General features: G+C 62.4%; 1 protein-coding gene across 1 annotated transcript in view; it reads left to right on the top strand.

Annotated features, from left to right (window-relative positions):
* Window positions 1-10,342, top strand: part of BSN (bassoon presynaptic cytomatrix protein) — a 70,343-nt gene that overhangs the window by 35,129 nt on the left and 24,872 nt on the right. Inside the window, 3 exon segments of the mRNA XM_027769285.1 lie at window positions 375-1,259; window positions 8,391-8,837; window positions 9,282-10,333. Coding sequence (XP_027625086.1) covers window positions 375-1,259; window positions 8,391-8,837; window positions 9,282-10,333 — 2,384 coding nt within the window.

Below are 10,342 nucleotides of genomic sequence, written 5' to 3'. Positions count from 1 at the left end.
TGCTGTGTGTGGAGGCTCCCTGGCCGTCCGCTGGGAAGACGGTAGCACGGATGGGTGAGGCAGGACTGAGACTGAGGGCTGGTGTGCACAGACCGGAGGGACAGCCAGCAGGTGGCGGGATTCTGAAAGCAGGAGCATCCGGCAGGCAGTGGGTTGAGGGGTGGCGTCGGGGTGGGACACCTCTGCTGTGCCCCATGTTCCTGGCAGTTCCCAGAGAGCAGGGCAGTGCCAGTTGCCCTTCAGCTCTGTCTCTCACAGCCCAGAAACACCTGAGCAGGGCTTCCCGCCTGGGCTGCCGCGGGCCTGCAGGGCTGCTGACGGTGTGGACATGCGGGCCCCAGCTGCACTGCTGACCGTGAGACTTCTCTCCTCAGGTGAAGGAGTGGCTCTGCCTGAACTGTCAGATGCAGAGGGCTCTGGGAATGGACATGACCACTGCACCTCGCTCCAAGAGCCAGCAGCAGCTACACTCCCCAGCCCTGTCTCCTGCCCACTCCCCAGCCAAACAGCCCCTGGGGAAGCCAGAGCAAGAGCGACCTCGGGGCCCAGGAGGACCACAGCCTGGCCCCCGTCAGCCTGAGACAGCCAGGGCCACCTCAGTGCCGGGGCCTGCCCCAGCAGCGGCCCCTCCAGAGGTGGGGAGGGTGTCTCCTCAGCCCCCTCTCCCCACCAAGCCTTCCACAGCTGAGCCCAGGCCCCCTGCAGGAGAGGCCCCGGCCAAAAGTGCCACCACAGTGCCCTCTGGGCTTGGTGCTGCCGAGCAGACCCAGGAGGGCCTCACTGGGAAGCTCTTTGGCCTCGGCGCGTCGCTGCTGACCCAGGCGAGCACCCTCATGTCTGTGCAGCCCGACGCTGATGCCCAGGGCCAGCCTGCGCCCAGCAAGGGGCCACCCAAGATCGTCTTCAGTGATGCCAGCAAGGAGGCCGGCCCACGACCCCTGGGCTCAGGGCCCGGGCCCGGGCCAGCACCTGGAGCCAAAACTGAGCCTGGGGCTAAAACAGGTCCCTCCTCGGGACCTGGGGCCCTGGCAAAAACTGGGGGCACCAGCAGTCCAAAGCACGGCAGAGCAGAACATCAAGCAGCAGCCAAGGCTGCCGCCAAGCCAAAGGCCACACCCAAGGAGAAGGCCACCTGCCCACTGTGCCAAGCAGAGCTCAACGTGGGCAGCAAGGGCCCAGCCAACTACAACACCTGCACCACCTGCAAGCTCCAGGTGTGCAACCTGTGTGGCTTCAACCCGACGCCCCACCTGGTGGAGGTAAGCGGCGGACCAAGCCTGCTCCCCAGAGCCTCGGGGAGGGCCAGGGCCAGGGTGACGGGAGCACAGGAGCCAGAACAGGCTGCAGAGCACCAGGTGCACAGTGGTCGTGGGGTGGTCCCCACACAGCGAGTGCTGCACCGTGGCTGCGCTCCCTTTCCTGTTTCTGCCCAAGCTCTCCTCTGGGAGAACCGCCTGGCCCAGACAGGGGGAGTAATGGTGCCTACCACCTTCGACTGGTCTGAGACATAGCCAAGCAGTCATGGCAGGGTTCACTTCGGTGGCCTTGGGCATGGCCTGATGAAAGATGCCATCTCTTCCGTGCATGTGGGAAGACTCTGAGGCTCTGCCCTGCCCCGAATCTGTGTCTGTCACAAAGATTCCACAGGCAGAGAGCTGTGCCCAGGGCAGGGCAGGAGGCGTCCTCACAGTGGGGCAGGCCATGTCCCACCCCCCAGGCTGCAGCCCAACCAGCTGGTGTCCACCCTTGTTCTTCGCACCCACCCTCATGGCTGTGTACTTGTCAAAACCACAGCCTTGGGCCACATCTTTTCCCTGGCTGGGCCTGGGGACTCCTTGGGACTGTTTGTGGGGGTGCTAGAGATGGTCTTCTGACCCATGGGATCATCTGAGAGAGACCTGGGGAGGGGCCCGTCTCTCTGCGGTCCCTGCTGCAAGGAAGGCAGTGGGCATGGGGCACTGTGCAGGGCCAGTGGGAGGGAGCGTGGAGTGCAGGCCGGTACCCTCTCGAAGCGTGGAGCCCAGCCGGGGAGGGCTCAGAAGGCAGAGGTGCCTGGGCAGAACTAGACCAATTGGGTCCCAGAGATTGCTTCTGCGCCTCCCGCAACCCCCTAACCCACTCCCAGGCCCAGGGCCACCTGTGTGAACCCCACCATGACGGCCTCGGGTGTAGCTGGTGTGTGCCCTTCCTCACGTCCCCCAGGGGTCTGTGCTGGGCTCGTCTTGGCAGGTGGATGTGTTTCCGGGCCGTGTCTTGTCAGGAGAGGGTCGCATCCAGGCCCATCTCCTGCACATGGGCAGCCCCTGGAGCCCTGTGGGTCTCTGCGCTGAACCATGAGTAGTTGACGGCAGGAGGAGCAGCGTGGGAGGCCAACCACCCTGACTGGGGCAGGGCAAGAGGAAGCCCAGACTGAGCCTAGGGGTAAAACAGGTCCTGCACTGGGGCCTGGAGCTGCCGGGGTGACCAGGAAGACTGCTGTGGCCACCGCGGGCCACACTTTCCAACATGCAGGAAGGGGCAGCATGGAGCAAGACAGGCAGCCCCCTCACGTGATGCCCATGTGGCCCTCCAGGCCCCGCACAGCCACTTTCCCAAGCCATAGATCCCATGGCTGTGGGACACGGGGCGCAACAAGGGGCCACCACAGCCAGGAGTGCCCCCGATGAGCATGCTGCAGAGACCTCACTGCTGGTCAGGTGAACACCCTGATGCTGGGGTACCATGTGCCCCAGTGGGCTCCTGGGCTGGCCTGGCCTGGAGCATCCTTGTCCCCAGGAGACCTCCCAGTCCACATCCCTCATTAAGCGGGAGAGGGAGGGGAGCGCTGTGTCCCTGAGCGTGAACGTTCCTGACAGCTCCTCGGGCAGCCCCTGGGCCAGGCCACGGGAGGTGCTGAGTCAGCCCAAAGCCGAGCCTTCAGTGACACGCTGGCTCCAGATGAGATGCCTGCAGCCTCGGCCAGGCCTCATTAGCTGCAGGCTCTCCACGGCCAGCTTTTCCCACTGCCCTCCCCCACCATGTCCTGCCGTCTCCACCACCCGCCCCCTGCCAGCTCCTGGGCCAGAATCGGCCTGCCTCCATGGCTCTGATGGGCTCCATGGGCTGCTGGCCCCCATGCCCTTAGCCCTCCTCAGCCCGGGCCTTGTTTCCTTGCCTGCTGCACCTAACGGCAGCCTGAGGGTGGCACTGCTTCTCGGACCCTTTCTCCCCACGGCTCTGCCTGTCGAGGCTATCCCCAGAGGGTCTGTGGTGCTCTGGGGACCGTGTGGACAGGCAGCCGTCATGCTCCTTCTCTGGTTCCAAGCAGTCTCCACACTCCTCACCCCTGCAGGTGCAAGATTGCAGCCTGGGGAGGTGCTCAGCTCTTGCCCCTCACCTCCAGGAGGCACTGTGGCCAGAATCTGGCCTCTCCTCTCCATCCCGGAGCCACAGCTCGAGTCCTCCCCTACCCCCACAATGACCAAGCCTCCCTGAGCTTCGCCTGCCTTGGGTCTTGTGAGGGGTTGGGGGTGGGGCTGACGCCTGATGTGCTCCCCCCATCCCTCCCCAGCAGCATGGCTCTTTCCAGAGGCCCCTGACTCTCCCGTGGGCTGTCTTTGATCTCCCTTCTGTGAATGGCTGCTAGGCCTTAGAGCAGTTTCGGGCTTCCCCTGACCTACTTGTGTGCTCCTGCTTAAAGCCCTCTGGCTTCTCAGCAGGTGCCCAGGCTGAGCAGAATCCTGCCTCAGTCTGCCCTAGCTGCCCTCCTCGTGCCTGGCTTGGTCAAGGCCAGCCTGCCAGGTTCTGGATGACTGTGCCATGTCTCTGTGCAGTGAGACGTGGTGGGACCTGGGTCTGCCCACAGGTTGGGGACCCGAGGGAGGGGAGGCCAGGGGAGCCCAGCGCACAACTCACACAGGCTAGCAGGCCTGCTGGTCCCTCCTGAGGCCAGAGACACCATCCAGGCAAGAGTGGGAATTTGCAGAAGATCTCTGAGCTGGAAGAATCTTTCTGTTTCTTTCTAGATAGGGAGTTCAGCGCATACCACAGAGGAGGCCGTTTAAAATTGGGTCCCTTCCCCTTTGAAACTTCCTCTGAAAAAAATCACCATGGTGCTATTTAGTGAGTCATTTCATAATTAAGAGTTGTTGATTCCAATTTTTTTTTACCTATTTATCTTTTTGAAGGATAATAGTACCCTCTGGCTTAATTTTTAATTGACTTTCAATTCAAAATAGAGTCTGTGAGGAAATTAGTGGAATTGGAATTGTTGCGGTAACATTGCCAGTTTCTTACCTATTGTAATTGCAGGAATTCTGGCTGTGCCCTTGACACCTGGTGCTCCCTGGGCAAAGGGCCCAACACCTGTGCCTGTGGGGTGGGCGTGGCGTGGTGGTGGAGGCGGGGCGGGGGAGTGTCAGAGAGGCCAGCCACGCCTCCTCTCCCTGAGCTGCCTCAGGGTGCCCTGTGTTCTCACCCGGAGCAGGAGGGTTTTCGTTCCCTCCTGCGTTTCTGTGAGAAGCTGCTGGACTTCAGGTGCCTGTGTCAGGCCCAACACTGCCAGAACTCAGGCCAAGAGGCCAAACCAGAGGGTCCCAAGAGAGTCTCTGTGCCAGGAAGGAAGAGACCTCACAGACCGTCCACGGTGTGTGTGCGCATGAATGGGACCTTCTTTGGTCACAGCCGTGCTGCTCTGAACCCACCTTGGTCTCTGCACACGTCCACCCTAGACAGGCCTCCCAGAGTTGGGTCACTTGCTCTGGCCTACCTTGGTGTCTCAGTCAACCCCATCCCCAGGTCTGCCCTGCAGAGCCCCTACCCCCGGGAGAGCTTGGCCAGCACCAAGCTCCTGGTCTCACAAGACCAGCTCAGGGAATGAATGCATTTGGTGCTGGGGCTTGAGGAGAGTTCAGCCTAGCCCGGAGGGAACATGCTGGGGGCCCTAAGGAGGAATTCTCTATTGGGGAGCAGAGGCCCAGAAAGGAGGAGCTCCATCACGGCCAGGGATGAGCAGGGCCAGGCAGTCGGGAGAGACAGCAGCACCAGGGTGGCCATGTCCAGCCCAGCGTCAGGGTCCTAGGCCCTTTGCCTCTGGGCACGCTTTGCTCTGCAGTTCTCATTCACCACCCCGGCCTGGCAGCTGGCCACGACAGTGTCTCCATAACCAGGCAGTCCACAGATGAAGAGTGTGGACTGTGGGCTCATCCAGACGACGGCAGACGGGGCCGGGAGGATGTCTAGCACCCGGCATAACAATGCGGGACTCATGCACCTGCAGGCTGCCCCACCAACTGAGTCAACCCGCTTCCCCTTCCTCACCCTAAATAGTGGGACCCTGAGCCCCGGCACAACTATGCCTTGGGTGGTCATCCCTGGGGGATTCGTGACTTCCTGCCCCCAGAAAGAATTAGGCAGAGGGGGTGAGGAAGAAGTGGTCACTAGAGCCTCCCACCTCCATCCTTTCCCTCTTGCCGAGGAGCCAGGGGAAGGGGCAAGCAGGCGGCAGGCCCCTAGGGCTGGGCGAGGAACAGGATGAGAGTGGATGTGCAGGGGAGTGAATGAACGAGCAAGGGGTGAGCACTGAAGTGGGGGTGTGAGTGTACCAACAAGCGAGTAGAGACAGGGGTGAATAGTCACCCCTCTTCTGGTCACTGCGGGGCTGCCCTGAAGCCACCCTGGCTCTCAGGTAGGGGCACGTTGCCATAGGGGGAGATGAGGGTGGAGTGGATAAAGGAACCAGGACCTTAGCAGCGTTTCCAGCCTCTGGGCTCAGAGATCCAGATGCCTCCCACCCCACTCCAATTGCCCAGAAGCCTTGGGCCTGGCCTGCTCCCCTGGCTCCACCCCTGCCCGCCCCAGGCCTTGTAAGGGAGGGCTGGGAAGGGCCTGCAGCAGCCAGGTCAAGAGTTTATTTTTAGCTCTTACTTCACACGCCTCCTCCCCATGCCTGCCTCCCTTCCACACTGCCTATTATAGCAGTCAGGAGCGAGAGGGCCTCTGCGAGCCAGCCGCCTCTGTGAAGAAGAGTACAAATGAGCAAAGCCCCACGGAACACGTGACCGCAGGAGCCGTGCTCTGCCAGGCTCTGCCGTGCTCTGGGCCTCTGGGCTCAGGTGAGCAGCCCTCTGCGGGGGCCGGCTCCGAGCGCTTGGCATCAGGTCTGCCCTCCGTCCTAGCACCATCCAAGGTGCCCATATAGGCTGTTGCTTCCAGGCTGGGGTCTGCAGACCACCAAGGTGGTCAGGGAAGATGACCTAGCTTCGAGAGGCCTGGCACGGCAGCACTGCCTTGGGCCAGCCCCTGTCTGGGCCCAGACCCTAACCCACCATGGTGGTCCTGAAGTCAGGGAAGGGGCTGTTTGCTCACTTCCAGAACTGCCTCTTGGCCTCGTCTACCACCCTCCCGTCTCTCCAGAGACCTTCGCCATTTGGCAGTCCTTTCTGACAGGGAGGTTTCTGGATCCCCAGACAATGCTCTGGCACATGGGCTGGGATTTCTGGGTCGGACCCTGTGCTCTCCTGCATCCTGTCTCAGGGCATGGTGTTGATTGTCCAGCGCTCTCCCCAGGCACCTAGGGGTGGGCCCTGCCAGGCCAGGCATGCGGAAGGCCTAGCTAGTGGCCAGCATTTACTGCCACCCAGGGGTATGTGACAGAGCATCACAGAAGGCCCAAGGGGACTGGAAATAGTGCCAAGGCTGGACCCTCCAGGGAGGGCTTCTGAAGGGTCTCCTCCACCCTGGGCCCACTACCATCCCTCTGCCCAGAAACTGTGTGTGGGGCTGGGCCTCAGGAAAGAGCAGTGCTCCAATCTCAGACCTTGATTAACAAGCCTAGGGGTCAGGCTTGACCCTCAGCATGCACCAAGGCCCCACCACCTGCCCACCTGGCCTCTCAGAGGCCCAGGGCAGAAGTGTGGAGTGTAGTTCTGTGGACAGCAAACCAGGGCAGGACCCTGACGGTGTCTGTCATGGTGGCCTGGGAATGCCCGGTGGGGGCAGGCACCTGGGGTACAAGGCTTGCAGGCTCTGCCAGTCCACCTTAGTGGCAGTGCTGCTGGTGGGTGCCCAGGTGTCCAGGTACCCCAGATAAGCAATGGCAGGAAGGAGGGAGGACCTAGGCTCTGCACTGGCGAGAGCAGGCAGCTGTCAGGGGGCCCTGCTTGCTGCACTGCACCCTTCATCCTCCACCACCCACGTGGGCCCTGCCGGCCCAGATCCTGCCAAGGAGGAGCACTGACCCTGAAGGAGGCTCCTGGGAGATGCTGCAGGAACCACTGCTCAGGGGCCAGGCCAGCTTGGACGCAGGCGGCTGGGGCTGGGAGACTCAGACTTGGCTCTGGCATTCTGGGGCTGCACTGCTGATACCCATGCATATCTGTAATGGCCTAGCTGGAGCTCCAGGAAGGCTGAATGTTGGCATGTCTGTCTGTCTGTCTGTCTTAGTCATGGTAGTGCTTTCAGCCCCAGCTCTGGGCCTGCAACAGAGCAGACGACCCTGAGTGGTGGCCTGATGGTGAAGTGTTTGATCCTAGCCCAACTCTGCAAAGAGCAGGGCCATTGGGACAAAGGCCACCATGCGCACTCCCCATCGAGGAGGAGCCCAGGGCCTGGGGCCAGGAGGAGACCTCAGCATGAGGCTGTCTGCTGGCTTTAGGCAGGGGATAGGCTAGGGGTGTAAGCAGGGAAGGGTACTACCCCGACCCCGACCCCACACAGGGCTTGCCCCAGACAGTCTCCCCCGGCCCCAGGAGTTTGCATTCTCCCAGCTCAGCCCTTACTGGGAAGGGGTGTGGGGGAGGCCGGAGTCAGATGCACCCAGGAAGCACTCCTATCTTCTGGGCTCCATACCAGCCCACAGAGCAGTTCACTCTCTGAGGTTGGGGCTCCAGCTTCTCTTCTGCTTGGGACCAGCCCCCAAGCTGCCTGTGGCCTCCCCTCCCTCATGGTCCTTTCCTGGCCGTGTGAAAAGCTCTTCTCGGGTTAAGAAAGGGACCCTTCCTTTTGGCTTGTTATTTGCACCTGAATGCGCATGTTCCTCTTAAGGCTGGGGGAGTTTATCATTTGGGGACAATAAATCTATCTTTTTAAAAAAGTTTATTTATTTATTTTTTCTATGAGAGAGAGACAGCACCCCCAACAGGTCAAGAAGCCACAGTGCACCCCAGCCTTCAGCCAGCACCGGCTCTGGCAAGCACATGCCAGGGGTACACAAGGAGGCCTTGGGATTTCAACCAGGAACCTTCCCATGTGGCGCTGCCTCACAGGGCGTTTGACCACAGTGCCACCATCCGGCCCCCACCAGTCCTTCCCCCCGTGTCTCTGGGATTTTCCTCTCCCTGAGGTTACAGAAGGTCATGGAAATACTTCTCCTGTCTTGTGATTCTCATCGCCTCTCCCCTATCTCCTTGCAGAAAACAGAGTGGCTCTGTCTGAACTGCCAAACTCAGCGGCTGCTGGAAGGCAGCCTGGGAGAGCCGCCGCCCCTGCCGGTGCCCGCCCCACAGCAGCCGCCTGCAGGGGCCCCTCCCCGTGCAGCCGGAGCATCCCCACTCAAGCAGAAAGGGCCACAGGGGCTGGGCCAGCCATCAGGCCCCCTGCCTGCCAAGGCCAGCCCCTCGCCCACCAAGGCCAGCCCTCAGGCCAAGCCCCTCAGGGCTTCTGAACCCAGCAAGGCCCCGAGCAGTGCCCAGGAGAAAAAGACAGGGGTGCCCATTAAAGCTGAGCCTGTGCCGAAGCCACCTGCAGAGACTGCCCCATCCCCTGGGACTCCTAAAGTGAAGAGCGGGGTGAGGAGGACCGAACCTGCCACCCCTGTCGTCAAGGCTGTTGCAGAAGCTCCCAAAAGTGGGGAGGCGGAGGTCAGTCCCATTTACTTCCCAGGGCCCCTGGCTTTCAGATGGGACAGGCTAGGGAGGGGGCTGAGGACATAGGCCTGAGACAGGGCCCCAAGGCCGCAGAGGGGAGCAGGGACACCCAGCAGGCCGGGAGCCTAGACCAGGCTCTGGCAGGCCCAAAGACTGAGTTTGAGGCCAGTCCTGGGTCTGGAACCTGGGTGGATACTTCACTGGGTCTTGTCACCCTGTGATTTAGTAAAATTTCTCCTCGAAGACCTAGGTCTGCCTAGAGCATGCCTGGGAGACTGCAAGTTCAGGGCCAGAGTGATGGGGTGAATAGTAGGCCCCAAGCGCGGGGGCGGGGGAGGATCTCTGGGGGCCCTGGGAGGGCAGGGAGGGCAGAGTGGGCCAGGCTCCCGACTCGAGCTTGGGCCGCAGAAAGTCAGTGTGTGCCTCTCGCCGCTGCAGGAGCCGGTGAGCAAGCCTTACTCTCAGGACCTGTCTCGGAGCCCACAGAGCCTCAGCGACACGGGCTACTCCTCCGATGGCATCTCCAGCTCCCAGAGTGAGATCACAGGTGTCGTGCATCAGGAGGTGGAGCAGCTGGACAGTGCGGGGGTGACAGGGCCGCGGCCGCCGAGCCCCTCCGAGCTCCACAAGGTGGGGAGCAGCATGCGGCCTTCGCTGGAGGCCCAGGGCCAGGCCCCCAGCGGTGAGCGCAGCAAGCCGCCCAGCAGCAGCGCAGGGGAGGAGCAGAAGCGGAGGCCCCACTCCTTGTCCATCATGCCTGAGGCCTTTGACTCTGACGAGGAGTTGGAAGACATCTTGGAGGAGGAGGAAGACTCCCTGGAGTGGGGGCGCCAGAGGGAGCAGCGGGACGCTGCTGAGTCCTCGGACGACTTCAGCAGCCAGCTGAGGCACGACTACGTGGAGGACAGCAGTGAGGGCGGCCTGTCCCCTGTGCCGCCCCAGCCCCCGGCCCGAGCGGCAGAGCTGACCGATGAGGAGTTCATGCGCCGGCAGATCCTGGAGATGAGTGCCGAGGAGGACAACCTGGAGGACGAGGACACTGCCGCCTCCGCGCACGGCCTGGCCAAGCACGGCATCCAGAAGGGCGGCCCCAGGCCCAGGCCTGAGCCCAGCCAAGACCAAGCAGCACTGCCCAAGAGGCGCCTGCCCCACAATGCCACCACAGGCTACGAAGACCTGCTGTCCGAGGGAGGCCCGGAAGAGGCCGCCGACAGCAGTGGGGCCTTGCAGGGTGGGCTGCGCCGCTTCAAGACCATCGAGCTCAACAGCACCGGCAGCTGCGGGCACGAGCTGGACCTGAGCCAGGGCCCCAACCATGGCCTGGACCGGGAGCCTGAGCTGGAGATGGAGAGCCTGACAGGGTCGCCCGAGGACCGTTCCCGCGGGGAGCACTCCTCCACGCTGCCGGCCTCCACGCCCAGCTACACATCGGGCACCTCTCCCACCTCCCTGTCCTCCCTAGAGGAGGACAGCGACAGCAGCCCCAGCCGGCGGCAGCG

The sequence above is a fragment of the Tupaia chinensis genome, unplaced genomic scaffold (genome assembly GCF_000334495.1).
Source record: "Tupaia chinensis unplaced genomic scaffold, TupChi_1.0 Scaffold149184_1, whole genome shotgun sequence".
Classification (NCBI taxonomy): Eukaryota; Metazoa; Chordata; class Mammalia; order Scandentia; family Tupaiidae; genus Tupaia; species Tupaia belangeri.
The sequence above is the reverse complement of the archived record's forward strand: the minus strand, read 5'-3'. Positions and strand labels throughout refer to the sequence as shown.